We start from the raw sequence: 14,627 nt of genomic DNA, 5'->3' as shown, positions 1-14,627 counted from the left end.
CGTTATATTTTTTTTAGTATTTTTTATTTTTCATTACTACAGGGTTTTTAATATTAAAAAAATAATATTTGTTTATTTATATAAGATTTGATTTATTTTTCAATTTTATATCACATGTTTAATATTTGAAAGAAATTACTTTAAGTTATGTTTTTATTTAATTTGTTGAATACATATTTTTTTTCTAATTATAAATTTTATATTATACATATTTACATTTAACATATATTTTTTTTATTTATAATTTTTAAATCTACGAAATATGGGAAAGTTGTTCATTTTTAAACAAAAACAACTCATTTTATTATTAATTTTTTTAATAGGCTATGGTAAATCTGTAAAGTAACATTTCACATATTTAAAAAAAAATTAAAATTCTCTCACAACCATCTCATCACTCACAAACTCTCATAAACTTTCCTCACACATCCACCCTCACCTTCTTCACACTTTCCTCACACATCCTCACACATCCACTCCCTCAAATCCTCACACATCCCCTCCCTAATCCAAACAAAGCTTAAAAGTGCAACATGTTGATGAATGGGGTTTGAGGGAAATAGGATCAGTGTTTGCTATTAAGACCATCCAATTTGAACATAAGAGTGAGGAAAAAATCGTTTCCTGATAAGTACCTCATAAGGCTAAGATTCCTAATGAACTTCTAAAAAGCCAAAATGGAGATACAAAAGGAAGGGTTTGGAGAAAAATATGATTAAAACTAAAAAGGACCTCATCATGGTAAACGTTTCCTCATTGTCTCATACAACCATAATTTACTTTGGCAGCAATACTAGTAGCACTGAAGATGAACATTTTGATGGAGATCAGAAGGACATGAGGAATTTAATCAATTTATACACAACTTCAGTACACAAGTTGTGGTTCAAACTCTGCCAAATCTACAGACCCTGATTCAATTGGTGGCATTAAATATGCAGCCAAGAGTTCAGACACCAAAGCAGCAACCAGTGGAATCCTCTTTAAGTTCTTCACCAACTGTAGGTCATCACTCTCACCAATAGCAAGAATCTTCTGGTTTATCTCCACCATCCTGTCCAACTTCCTCTTGAATTCTGGGTTTTCAACATCAAGAACAGCAGGGAAAATCCGAGCCGTTGTGCGGTTTGTCTGCAAAAACAATTCAGAAATGAAGCTTGAGTAACTGCTTGTAATTTATGAGTTCATCATTTGTTCTTTGTTGACCAACTCTTACTAGTAATAGTGTTTTTAATGGTAACTCAAGTCTCCATTATTTTCATTTTATCATACCATGTTACTAAATTCATATTGGGACTGAATAGAAACAAGTCGTCGTTGTACCAAAGAGTAATGGAAGATAAAACAAGAACAATAGTGATTATAGCAAATATGCAACCAGAAGCTAACCTCAATGATGACATGCATGTCAAATTCTTTTGTGTTAAGTCCAATTCCTTCATAGAAATCCGTACGTTGGCAATCATTGAGATACATAGTGACATAAACCTGCAAGACAAATTTGAAAATTAAGTTTTAAGCACAGTTAAGAAGGATAATGACCACAATCTTATAATAAAACACATGCAAATGTGATACTTTTCGCTGACACAGTTTCATGATAAGGAATGTGAATGAGATTTTGCACCTTGGACAAACTTGTCCATATGCATTATCATTTAAGGTTTGTAGGATTCTGTATACCAACTGTAGTCTGTATTACATTCTTATGCTAGCAGCATTTGGCACTAGTTGTTGTTGAGGTTTCATCATAAGAATCTTAAAGGAAGGAATAATAGTAGTAACTATTAAGCAAAGGAGAAAAAATACCGAGAGACAGAAGAAGCGAGACCACAACTTTGCCTTCCAATCGTTTAGAAATTGTGGCTGTGCCTTCATAAGGGCAGAGAAAAAATCTCCATGCCTGTTCTCATCCTGGCACCAGTTCTCAAAGTACTTGAAAATGGGATAACATTGATACTCGGGGTTGGCCTTGAGATGTCTGTATATGGTTATGTATCTCCAGTACCCAATTTTCTCAGACAAGTATGTAGCATAGAAGATAAATTTGGGCTTGAAAAATGTGTATTTTCTAGCTTTGGTCAAGAAACCCAAGTCCAGAGCCAAATTGAAATCAGATAAACCCTTGTTCAAAAACCTGCACAGAATAAAAAATGAAGTCATGCAAAAGTACAAACAAAATATCAAATAGAAAATGAAAGAACAATTAAGAGATAAAGGCCAAAGGTGTGGCCGTACCCAGCATGCCTGGCTTCATCCCTGGACATCAGAGAGAAAATCTCAGCCACCACAGGGTTGGTTTTCTGTAACATAAACATCCCAAGCAATAAATCAGGTCAAGAATGAAAGACCAAAATTGCATAAAGCACAACATTGTCCGAGATAGTTCACTATAAAGACATGAACTGTAGCAGAATTACATCAAACAATCAACATCAGAAAGAACATAATCCTAGTACTTAGAATTGCAACACTTTGGCAAAGAACAAAATTTGTCTCAATGACTATCTATACTTTTCAATATCCCCCAAAAAACAGTTCTATTAATGTTGACAGAATAAAGTGGTAAAATTTGTCATACTACAAACTGTTATGTATACCAAGTTTATCAGCTTTTAGATAACTACCCTATCAATTATATTAACTAGTAGACGGTTTGATTTTTCTTTTCTCTGACGGTGTATATAATTAAACTCTAGTTTAATTTTTCCTTTGAAAGTTGAATCAGGGTCTGAAGGAATGAAAAGGAAAAGATGAAAGGAATGATACCTTGAGCCTCCTTCCAAGCTCTTTGTAGAGAAGGAAGCCAGAGAATTCAGCAGTGCAGGACCTCTCAAGGAACTCCACAAAGATCTGTCTGAGGGGGCCTTCAAGTTTGTCAGCTGCTTCCTTGAACTCCTTGTTCCTCACAAAATGGGTCTGGTTGTAGTCAGTCTTAAACTCCTGAAGCAAGGCCTCAAACTCCTCCTGGTTGAGGTTCTTGTTGATCTCAGTGTTGAAAAGGGTTTCCATCTCATCGAAGTCAGTGGTGTAGAACCTTGGAGTTAGAAGGCTCTCCTTGATGACATTCTTGTTGGCCTTCTTGCTTGGCTTTGTGGAGGTGGATGGTGGTGGGGTGGCAGTGGCAGACATTCTTATGGTGCTGAATTTGGAGTATGAACCCATTCTGGGGCTGCCAAATTTGGGAGTGACATTGGAAATTGGTTTCACAAGAGTCATCTCTGCAGCCATGTTTGGTTACTGGAGGATGCTACAGAGGTTTGTGTTTGAGGTTGCAAAAACTAAGGAACATGAAGGACAAGAAGTGAGGAAGTTATAGCTTGGATGGGGTGTGATAGAATCTCATCCAATGAAATCTTTGAAGGTTAATTGAAACTTGACACGTGGCAGGTGGTGTGAGCTTCTTCTTGCTTTATGATTGGTTGGGATGATTACATGTAGATCACAACCTGTGGCTTCTTTCTTTTTTAAGATTGGATACTTCTTTTAACTTTTCACTCAGTCTTGTTCACATTATAGTTACTATTAATTAAGTGAAAAGAGGAATTATATTTAAATATAAACTTTATGTAAACAATTACACAGAAAAAGAGAGAAAAAGATAATATTTTGCAAGAAAAAACAGGAAAAAAAGTAATAGTGCTCTCTGAATAGTGTTATGTGAATAATATAATTCTTTAAAAAATGCTTTAGATTATGCTTATTGATTTTTTGATTTTAATTTTTGTTCAAGAAATTGTGGCATGTTGCATCTGATTAATCTAGATAACACAGATTTTTTATTCTATGGGCGCAAAAACAGCATCAATAGCAGTTATTGAGGGACAGAGCCTACAAACAGGAATAAAGACCACACAAAAACCCAGCCAATGGAACAAAACCACAAAATGTAAAACAAAAGCTCGACCACAGAAATTCCCCTTTTTTCGTTTTGGGTAAAAAATAGTATATACAACTTTGGGAAAATATAAAAGATTTTCAGATATGATTGTCTTTTTTTAATTTTTGTTTTGTTAGTACCACATTTTAAAATAAAATATGTTTAAATAAGCAAAAGACTAACCGCACCAATATACGTTTTCTCATGTTATAGTTTCATTAATTTTATACAAACATTCCCTTTATTTTAAAAACATTATATTGTTACTTTTTCTTTATCACACATACACCATCTTAAGTTTTAAAAGCGTTGTAATAACAGAGATTATTGTAATGGGGTAAAAGAAATTAAAAAATGTAAATATAATTTAAGAAAATCTAGAAAAGTAATATACTCACAATAGCAGTGTAAACTTTTACTTGCTTCTAACTCTCCATCTTCTATGAAGGAGTGGTAACTACATACTCTACTATTAATTAAAACTTGTACAAAACCATAAATCAATTTATTAAATAAGTGATATTCCTATAAAACCTTGTTATTTTTATTAAAAATTAATAAATAAGAAAAGTTTCCAAAAGAGTTTGACAATACATTTCATAAAAAATTAGGTTGGCTAAGCCAAAAATAAGTATTTTGTGTGTTTACTAAAATAAGGTGATATAAGTATAACAATTTGTGAAGTGAGTTGAGTTGGGTAATGAATCAAAATAATTTTCCACCTGGTCAAACTGAACTGTGTTTTCCCTTTTCTAATCCTGGATTTAATTTTAATTAAGTTGGATTGGAGGTTCCCTCAAAAAAAGGTTTTAGGATGGCATCATTTAAAATTTGTTACAAAATGAAACCAGTGGCACTACTTACAGAAATCCTAAATTTCTAGTTGTAAATAAAAAATCATCCAATCTAGAGATCTTGACAGAGGATTGAGTGGAAGAGATAGGCACACCCAGAGCACCTATCATAAACTTAGCCAGACAATCTTTCTGCATTATTTTGAATGCAAGTGGCATTTACAGCTTACAACAAACACTTGCCACACTTTTATGCTAAAATGAGAGAGAAGTGCAAGCTCAATCTCCCCATTTCCAGCATGAATAGCATCAATGAACTTGCATGAGTCAGCACATTGAAAATTCTTACAAAAACCACAAATTGCTGTAACTGTGGAACCAAACTACCCTCAGTGTCTACTTGAAGGCACAAGCAATCAAAGAGAGGACCAGCAGCAAACCTGAAATAAAGGCCAGTCAAGGAAGGAAATATCTTAATACTGAAACTAAAATGGCTTTTTCTTTTTTTGCAAAACCACAAGTATCCTTCATTGGAAACAATCCTGTTTGAATCAGGTGGGAACATTACAGACAGCAAAATCCCCACCCCTCCTCAAAGTATTTAGCACAGTTGCATGCTCAGGACTCAAACTTGAAATCATTGGTTAAATTGGAACAACTTCTTCATAAAAAATGCACTTTAAGTAGATTTAAGTATGGTTTTAGAACCACTTTACTTAATCTCAAGTCAGAATATACACTTTTGAAAATGATCAAACTTAAGGAACATCTCATCCAGGAGCATCCCAAAATTTTCCGAAAAGAAGGATGAAGAGTGAGAACACAACCTCGATGCATTAAAACAAAAAGCAGGCATAGTGGCTTATTGTGAGTGATTCCGGCCATTAGTTTCCTTATTTGTATAGGTTCCATCAGAAGTAATGTGTCTTTGAGTAGATTCTCCGACTCTTCCTCCAGCATGGGAGCTTTGCACATACTCTTCCATTCCCTCTTCACTTATGCTTTGGAAATTCAAAACTGTTGCAATGGATGTTCGTGACGAGCCTTTTGCATCATCCTCGACACTGTAGAACGGATCATAAGACAGCTGCCCCTCATCTGCAAACTTCATGTCATCATCAAAATTATCAAAATCAAAATTTCGCAGAAGTTCAGGAATAGGTAAACGACCATCTTCTGCACGCATAGATCCCATTTCAAGGTCAATTTTCTCCTTTGGGGTCAAAATTCCATCTGCAATGTTTGGAGTCAGCGATCTGACCATCATGTGTTCATCCTCCACAACAAATGCTCGGAAGTCATTCTTCGAAGGAGGAGCACTGGAGCAAAGTGTTTCATTTATATTTCTGCATGATCCCCTATTGAATGGATTCCCTTTTTTATCATATTGATATCGGAAGTTCTCATAAGTTGTCTGCATGGCAACAAAAGCAAAGAAGTGTATGTAATCTTCAACCAATAAACAACAATATAAATCCAAGCAAACAATGGATCAAAATAATGGCCATGTGAACAAGTCACTAAAGAACATTGCAGACAAGTGTCCCAGTAAGCTGCTAATTAAACTCAACTCTAATGAGCAGAGTCACTTTCAAATACAAAGATAAAGAAGCTATCATGAACAAGAAAATATAAGTAAAATAATTTTAGTACCCTGAAAAGCAATGTATAATATTCACTGAAAGAAAACGAAGTTATATTAAAATGGCCAAACTCAACACGATGATAAAGTTAAACCTGAGGAGAACCTCAAGCTTGAATGAACATGACCGTAGAAAAAATAGTATAAGTTTGGAGGCCAAAAATTTATATGCCTACCTTTTCTGGAACGGAGAAAACAAAAAATAAGTACACAATCTGTTATTTAATTTGATTTAAGCCAACCTTACTCTTGCAAATTATTAGTATGATTTATTAAGCTGCCATAGATGTCAACTAAATATCCCAATATCATCAATGATACTTCATCATCCATAGCTAGCACAAAGCCCAACGTATTATTGTTTCTATGAATAGCCGAAAAATGAAGTCAAACTTGATAAATATAGTAGCTTTTTAGCTAACTATATATTTCAAACTCAGCTACAACACTTAGTTTTCTGTTATTGTCTCCCCTTTTCTCCGTCTGCCTTCCTCTTAGAAAATGAAACCATAAAACTCTAATCATTTCAGTTCTTATATTTATTTCATCCTTTTCTATATCATATTCTTCTTAATCATATCCAGTATACTTCTAGTTTATCCTACCAAAACCAGTGTGTCCCTTAAACATTAAATAAAATTCCTAAACTTCTAGTTTTTTTTTTGTACCAAACAACTTCCCTTCAATAAATCCAGCTAAATAATATGTTCCTGTTAGTGATTTGATGCTAAAAAATTTAGCAACCACTGAATAAGAAATGGTTAAGAACTTTTTCATATATTGTGAAGTAAATAGTCACCTGGTTTGTACAAATGAGATAGAAATGGAAAGCTGTGAGGCCACCAACAAACCAAACAGCTATAAAGCAGTATATTATCAGAAAATCTGATAAATAATCACGTGATATTGTCTTCCAAACATTTCTTTCGGAAATACTGACACAAGTGAACACGAAGACGTATAGGCACAAAGTTGTTGATGTCAAAATGAACATGAAGAAGTACCGATAGTTACGCTGCAATTATGTCAGAGAACTGTTAGTGCAAGAACTGAAATGAAATAGACATTTGGGCAGTACCAAAAAACTAAAACAAAAAATCATGTTTCTGTTTCTAACAAATGAAGCCAAGGAAGAGGGTTCTCCAAAAAGAAGACACGTTTGCAATTTCTACATTGGTATTACTTTGAGAAATTTAATTACTCAGCTTTTGAGGAAATGTGATCGACCAAGAAAACTCCAAACACATAGTAGAAGAAATTTGTGGTTTTCAAGGAAAAGATTTTAAGAAGATCAAGATAAAATTGTAAAACTAGTTTTCAAGATAAAATTGCAAAACTAGTTTTCAAGCTTTATATGAACTAATATCTGATTATTATGTCACTTGAGGTGATCATCACTCTAATCAGACAAACTTTCAAAAAGGAATAGCACTCGAACCTAGAGGTCTTCGTATTTTTTCTCACAGATAAGAAAATAACATAATCCAAATATTCACATTCAATTGTGCGGTCTGAGTGTTAATTGATTAGATCTATTCTGAGTTTGTTTACAAAAACTTGTAACATGGCAGAAAATAGATGTCATGGAATTTGTAGATACATACTAACATCACTCACTTGTGTAGTAGTCATCAAATAGATCAGAAGATCAGTATTGCATACTTTCGAGTTTATTCAATAATTCTTTTGAGTGATATCCCATTAGCATAAAAAATATTTGGATAAAAATATGTAACATTAACTCATTGAAAGTTTGAAACTTCACTCGTTACAGTATAGTGGACTTACTGTTCCAATGCACTGACCAACCCAGGGACAGTGATGATCAAATCTCTCGACACAATTGTTGCATATAGAACAATGAGAAGTTCGAGGAGGGCGATAAAGCAAGCATGTATCACAGAACTTTACTTTCACTACCTGACCATTAACAACAACATCTTTAGTTCGAGGTAGTTTCAGATGAGGGGTTGTACCATTAATCCACTCCATGGAAGGGGTAGGTATATCAAATGTATCGTCAAATTCAGGAGGTCTTAAATTTCTAGGGACAATTCCAGGATCTCTCCCAGAAGTCATGAGGAGGAACATTAAATCCTGCATGAGTTGTTAGACATATCAGCTTCTATATTCAAAATAAGAAAGGAATGCTGATCATATAAGCTATGATGAAAGAAAAAAATGCGCAGGGGAAGAAGGAAAAACCAATTATGAGTATGAAAAAAGGTGATGCCATTATATTTATGGAGATTAATCGTGATAAGGGTATAATTGAGCTGGTCTTGTACTATAACAGTGTATTGTTTTCCACATAACTTACTGACACATTAATATTAGTCAGAATGTTCTTTTCTCTCTTGTATGTTTTCTATTTTACTTCTTTCCTCGTAATCTCAAAATGGCATTAAAGCCTTTATTATGACTCACTGATAAGGAGTTAGACGTATATTCCTTTTGCCCTTATTTAAAGCAGACACAAACTACTTACATGACCTTAAAGTTCAGAAAATAAGTGGATCCTTAAATATCATATCTTGCTTACGTATCAGATAACCCCCATGTGCATAAACTATGCATATTGAAAAATTGGATTACAATTCTGAAGCTGGAAAAAGACGATGCACAAGAGAAAATGATAGAAAGATGCATAAGATGAGGACTAGTATATGTAAACTCTCCAGGAATTAATTGCCAATGATATTTACCAAAACAGTGAGAACTGCACCCACAACCACCACAGGAAACCAAAATTCAGAAGTAAGGTCACTAGTGTTCTTGATTTGAAGATATATTTTTACACAAAATGTAATGGCAGGTGCAGCAATTAGGAATGTTGTAAGAAACAGGGAAGCTACATCTGGACCGAATATCATCCTCCCACCACAGAAAAACTTCTGAAAAAAGTCAAACAAAGAAGAATTAGTAAAGTATAACATGCTTGTTATTGCTACACGATATCATCCAATTACACCTAAATAATATTCTATTATTTTTTAACCCAAAAACATCAAGGTAAAAATCTTTCAGATGGAAGACATATACAAGCTTATAAAATCCACATCCATGTCAAAATTCATCTATTGAAATGAAATTTTTGACCAAAACAAAAGTGTTTTCATTGAAGTGGCACCGGTACATCAATAGCTTAAAATCATCAAAACATCATAGATTCACATTTTTCGATAAAAATAAATAAATAAAATCATCGATTCACATTCACATAAAAACGATTAGGCAAGATTGATCCCCGATTTGCATGCATTAACTTTTTGTCCCTAATTTACCAGAAACCCTCTAAAGCGATCAAGCAAGCATCGATACAATTGAAGTTTTCGATCAAAAGCAACATTCATCATGTTGAAAGAAACATTCTTCCCAAGTCAGAAAAAGGGCTATGTTCCAAAAACTAAAAAAATATTGAATCATGACCCAACAAGCAATCTATTCATCAAAAAGAAAAATCAACAAAAGACAATTGAAGCATAGACAAACAAGTACAACGATTGAATTGTGATCAAACACAATCTAATCATCATCAAAATCCAGTTGTGAGATATGAAAACAAATTCAAAACAGAAGTTGAGATAGAATCTCACGTTGCCTCCCCTCCAAACTTCATAGACCCTCTTTTGTTGGTGACCCACATTGCTAGAAGGAGAATCCCCCATTTCTGAATTTCTGTTCCCAGCCATGGCAGCACCACCTCGTGTGTCACCAAAACTGCACTCTTTCCTTCACAAAACCCATAAACCCAATTCAAGTCCCGACCCAGAAACAAAATCCTCTTAAAAATCCGAAATTCCCTGGGTTTCCTCCAATTAGCCTCCTTCTGCAGTGGAAAGGGGCAATGCAGATGAAAGAGAGAAGGAGAGGAGAGAGAAAAAGAAGAGATAGAGATAGACACGGAGAGAGAGAGAGAGAGAAAGAAAGAGATGTTTGGAATGGCAGCAATGGAGAATCAAGCTGTGACACCAAATCCAAACGAGAAAATTTGTGGGGTTGTAGGGATCATTGGAAGATGACAATCTCCATGATCCTTTTCTAATCAATCCCTCCCTCAAAGTTTCTAAGCTTTGATTTTCTTATTATTTTCTTCTCTTTCTCTCTCCCTCTTCTCTAAGTTTTTGTTTTCTCTCTTCTCTCTCTCTCTCTCCTTCGAATCCAAAGTGCTGACAGCTTCGGGGGGTGTTCTCGGACGGATTTCCCAATCCTTCGCGGCTTTTACGCGCGTAATGTTTCTTTTTCTGTTACAATACAACACTACAACCTTTCCTTTTCCGTTGCTCACAACAACATTCTTAAATGGTGTCATTCCAATGTGTTTTTTCTTTTTTCTTTTCTTTCCAAATTACATCACCAATCATGAAAATTATCGATTCAATAACACTCATAAATATTTATTTTTAGTTTATCATTAAATCTTCGTGACAACTTTCTTCTCAAGTAGATTACACAGTACAAAAAATCATTATGATAAAAAACTTTATGTTGTCTCTGTGTATTATTTTTATCATAAGTATAAATATAAGTAAGTTATATGCAATGAAATAAAAACTTACACGATGAATAATAAAAAACATATTTATTTTTAAGAAATAAAAAAATTTCTAAAACCAAAAAGGCACAACTCAAGGTACTGAAAAAACAATTCACATGTAACATAAATCTGTTCTGAAAATTTAATTTTAGAGTTGATTAAACTTAATAGTAAAGATATTTTTAACTAGTTACATTAAGGAATTAACTAATTACCGTTATTTCCCCATAAATCTTACAAAACATTTTCAATCTCTCAACAAGATAAGATGTAACGAGTACGTGAATTTTACAAAATTCAGAAAAAAACGAAAGCAACAATCTGATGCAATTCTTTCATAAATTATTGTCGGAATTGAATCAGGTGGAGATATGTTTAATTGGGAAAATTTATTTAAATCAGTTTAAAATCGGATAATTAAACTATATTTTTTTAAAAATCATAAATTAAACTTGATATATCCCTTTGAACCAATTTGTTGATTTTTCTTAATTTAAAAAGGTATTGTAATTATTAATACTATTCTGTTTCAATATTATAATGCTTGTCTTATATTTATTTAGTTTCGAACTATAATTATTGCGAGAAAAAGTTTTTATCTTCTATTTGTATGCATGTATCTAACATTATTATTGCATGTACTGTAAAGGGTCAAAACTTTCAATGGCTGATAACTAAAACACCAATAAATGTTTAAAAAAGAAGGTATAGTTTTGTCCCTTTGTGTCTAAAATAATGTATAATTAACTACTAATAAAAGATGTGAAACCAGTTGTATTTATCCACCAAAAAAAAATATATTTGTATGAATGATAATGATTGGACACATAGTTAGTATAATTGTGACGGTTAAACCTGCATGCATAAACTTTATTAGTTACTTTATAAAGAACTTCTGTTGAATTGCTTAGAAACTAAAGAAACTTTAAATATGATTGATTACTTCTGCCTTTGTTTCATATTTTTCTTCTTTTGGTGTGATTTTATGGAGAGTTTCACATGAACAAAAGTGAGTGATTCACTTGTTTTTGAGAAACATAAATGTTATCATGGACCTTGGTAACCAAATTGTAATAAAATAAGTGAAGATGATGCATATAATATAGATATGAACACACTGATGATGGTGGGTTCGAATTTACCAAGATAAAAGAAAAAAAAAATCTTGGAGATAAGAAGTGTGTATAGAATATGCTTTATAAATCAAATCACAACATTGTAGACAGATAGATACCATTCCAATGGAATGCTGGAGCCATATATTATATAATTTATCCAACTTATATATATATATATATATATATAGTATATGGTTCTTTGAAGAAGGTGACATTTGGCACAACGTGAGATCCAATATGAAACCAACTAAAACTTGCCTGGTTAAGTTTGAACTTCAATTTACAACTCACAAATCTGAATATAGTAGTGGTGTTTTCTTTTTCTTTTTTGTCTTTTTTGTGAATGTTATTATGGATTGAAAAAAGTGGCTATTGAGGTCAAATTTAAAATAATGCTGTTGTTCCTAGGAATTGATGACATGCATGCTGGCACATTTTAATATCTAATTGAAGGGTGCATTAAGATTAATAATATGCATGAAAAAAATTAAAGAAAAAAAAAAACTTGCAAAAAGATTAAAGAAATGGCAAGATATTGTAACAAGAGTATGAAGTTTTTATCTTTACGTATATGAAAAAAAATAAATTCAACCCTTATTTCCCTGCTTTGAATTGATATTTAATATTTTTTAATATATTATAATTTTTTTATAAACAACTTCAATGAAATATCAAATATATAACGTTAATATTGATTTCTAATTACACAGTTTTCATTTGCAATGCATATTTTTAACACAATAAAATATAGATCTAATTAAGACATTTAACTTTAATTTAAAAATAATTTATTTATCAAAATTTTAATATATAAACTTGTAAGATAGGCAAGCCTATATTACGGAAGAGACATAATTTATGAGAAGAAAAAACTTGATGTTATAAAAAATATATTTGAAGTCTAAATTTTAATATACTAGTGTAAACTTTTTATATTTGAAAGGATAAATATAAAATAAATAGTATAGACTTTCAGGTTTATAAATGCATCCTGTAGTATTTAAAAATGAAACCAGGGATTAAATTTTCATTAGAAAAAAATTAGCATATGTAAATATATATAATAGAAATTAAGTTTTAAAAATATTTTAATAAATATTCCTCCTATCCCTGCGTCTAGGGATGACAATGCGAGTCTACCCACCTCGCATAGGTGTCCTGCATTGAGTTCACAAAATGCGGGTCGAGTTTGTTAGAATGTGTGGCCAAAATAGAGGGGTGAATTGTTTTCACAAGATTTTCGCAAAGTTTGGTAGTAGAATGAAAATGTTTGTAACAATCAACCAATTGATTTTCTGTTCAACTGGATAAAATATCAGATTACAGTTTTTTTATGAAGAATCAACCAGTTGTTTTATCGAAACAATTGATTGTTTATACCAGAAAACAAAGAACATAATATAAAGAAGTATATAGAAACCTTTAAAAACAGTTTGAAATTCATAACAAAATTCTGTTTAAAAAACAATTGATTGATTTGAAAAAAAACTTGTACCGTCCTGTCCCCGAGCGTTGACCAAAGTCAAAGTCAAAGTCAAACACGTGGTGGGACCCGCCAAGGACCTCAAGGGAGAAATTCAATAGGTTGACCACTTTGGGCGTCGCTAGAAGTGGGCGTCGCCAGAGGTAGGCGTCGCTGATGTCACCCCCCGATACCCACGGGTAGGGAAGACCGTGGAAGGGGCGACACGTCAGAGGTCACGGTACGGGCGAGGAGGCTTCGGACCCCGGTACCTCAGAGCAGTAATAAAGAGAAGAGAAAGGTGGCTTCAAGGCCATAGTCCCAGTACCAGTAGGGGGTAACCTGACTCGTGAAGTACCCATGCCACCTCTGGAGAATCCCTGAGACAGATACGACCTAGGAGAGGGCCACGCCCAGGGGCGAACCATGTGCATGGTACGAGAGGAAGGCAGATACACTCCCAGGGCGAGTGACTAGAAGCTGGGGCGCATGAGTTGGCACCCAAGTAGTCACCCTTCGCGCCAGATGCACTCCAGAGAAGGAGGACTTACACGTTGGAGTTTCCCTAAGTTGGGTTACAGCGTTGTAAGGCCTTCCACGTGGAATGACGATTAAATCAGAAGAACACATGGCAGTAAGCACAAAAACATCAAGGTATATAAGCTTCTCTGAAAGTTTACTAAGGTACGTTTTATCAGTTGCACATTTTACTCAGTTTACACACTCACTCAAGAGAAAGAGAGAACAAAGTTAGTTATGATTCAGTTACGGTTCTCCGATACGGAGGTTTTGATGTTTCTTGCTTTGCTGACTTGATCGTCGGAGTGCAAACGGCCACGAGGGCGCCCTTTGCTCACTTCATTTCAGGTACTCACGACGGCGTAAGGCGGAGATCTGAGTTGAAGACGAAGGAGTCCTTGATCGCAAGTTAGAGCCACTTACGAAGACTTTCTCAGTCAACCGGCAGGAACATTTGGCGCCCACCGTGGGGCCGATTTAAAACATCATCTCCCACGGCAAGTGTTGGAGATTTTCAGTCGCAGTTTTCGAGATCAGGTTTCAAGAATCGTCCAAAATCCACAATTCATCGCGAAGTTCAATTTAGTTCGTTGTTTGTTAGTGATTGTTTGAAGTCTGCTGAAGATACGTTGTTGCTCGTGGTTTCCACCGATCATTTTCCGATTGAATTCAGTT

The 14,627-nt window shown here is 33.8% G+C and overlaps 2 protein-coding genes across 4 annotated transcripts; both read right to left on the bottom strand.

Moving 5' to 3' along the window:
• Positions 1-698: 698 nt before the first annotated feature.
• On the bottom strand, positions 699-3,332 carry LOC137813835 (magnesium-protoporphyrin IX monomethyl ester [oxidative] cyclase, chloroplastic). The gene is made up of 5 exons (XM_068616277.1): positions 2,770-3,332; positions 2,239-2,303; positions 1,810-2,137; positions 1,390-1,488; positions 699-1,131 (listed from the first exon to the last, which is right to left on the bottom strand). Exons 1-5 carry the CDS (start codon positions 3,229-3,231, stop codon positions 868-870), a joined length of 1,218 nt encoding a protein of 405 aa, XP_068472378.1. The 5' UTR covers positions 3,232-3,332; the 3' UTR covers positions 699-867.
• Positions 3,333-4,806: 1,474 nt separating this feature from the next.
• LOC137813833 (probable protein S-acyltransferase 4) lies at positions 4,807-10,680 on the bottom strand. 3 transcript variants are annotated; one of them, XM_068616276.1, is made up of 7 exons: positions 9,913-10,595; positions 9,022-9,210; positions 8,105-8,413; positions 7,116-7,331; positions 5,845-6,088; positions 5,502-5,772; positions 4,807-5,114 (listed from the first exon to the last, which is right to left on the bottom strand). In XM_068616276.1, exons 1-6 carry the CDS (start codon positions 10,006-10,008, stop codon positions 5,537-5,539), a joined length of 1,290 nt encoding a protein of 429 aa, XP_068472377.1. In that variant the 5' UTR covers positions 10,009-10,595; the 3' UTR covers positions 4,807-5,114; positions 5,502-5,536. The 3 variants fall into 3 exon arrangements, with proteins under 3 accessions (XP_068472377.1, XP_068472375.1, XP_068472376.1); XM_068616274.1 differs by having other exon boundaries at positions 5,502-6,088; positions 9,913-10,680; XM_068616275.1 differs by lacking the exon at positions 4,807-5,114 and having other exon boundaries at positions 5,306-6,088.
• Positions 10,681-14,627: the final 3,947 nt, after the last annotated feature.

The sequence above is a fragment of the Phaseolus vulgaris genome, chromosome 1 (genome assembly GCF_000499845.2).
Source record: "Phaseolus vulgaris cultivar G19833 chromosome 1, P. vulgaris v2.0, whole genome shotgun sequence".
NCBI classification, from domain to species: Eukaryota; Viridiplantae; Streptophyta; class Magnoliopsida; order Fabales; family Fabaceae; genus Phaseolus; species Phaseolus vulgaris.
The sequence above is the reverse complement of the archived record's forward strand: the minus strand, read 5'-3'. Positions and strand labels throughout refer to the sequence as shown.

Coding starts and splice junctions, on each gene's coding strand:
- LOC137813835 (XM_068616277.1), bottom strand. CDS start 3,231: ATGGCTGCAGAGATGACTCTTGTGAAACCAATTTCCAATGTCACTCCC. Junction 2,304..2,769: donor AGCTTGGAAGGAGGCTCAAG/GTATCATTCCTT, acceptor TTTATGTTACAG/AAAACCAACCCTGTGGTGGC. Junction 1,489..1,809: donor CTCGCTTCTTCTGTCTCTCG/GTATTTTTTCTC, acceptor TTTGTCTTGCAG/GTTTATGTCACTATGTATCT.
- LOC137813833 (XM_068616274.1), bottom strand. CDS start 10,008: ATGGCTGGGAACAGAAATTCAGAAATGGGGGATTCTCCTTCTAGCAAT. Junction 8,414..9,021: donor GTGCAGTTCTCACTGTTTTG/GTAAATATCATT, acceptor CAACTCATGCAG/GATTTAATGTTCCTCCTCAT. Junction 6,089..7,115: donor ATCTCATTTGTACAAACCAG/GTGACTATTTAC, acceptor GTTGCCATGCAG/ACAACTTATGAGAACTTCCG.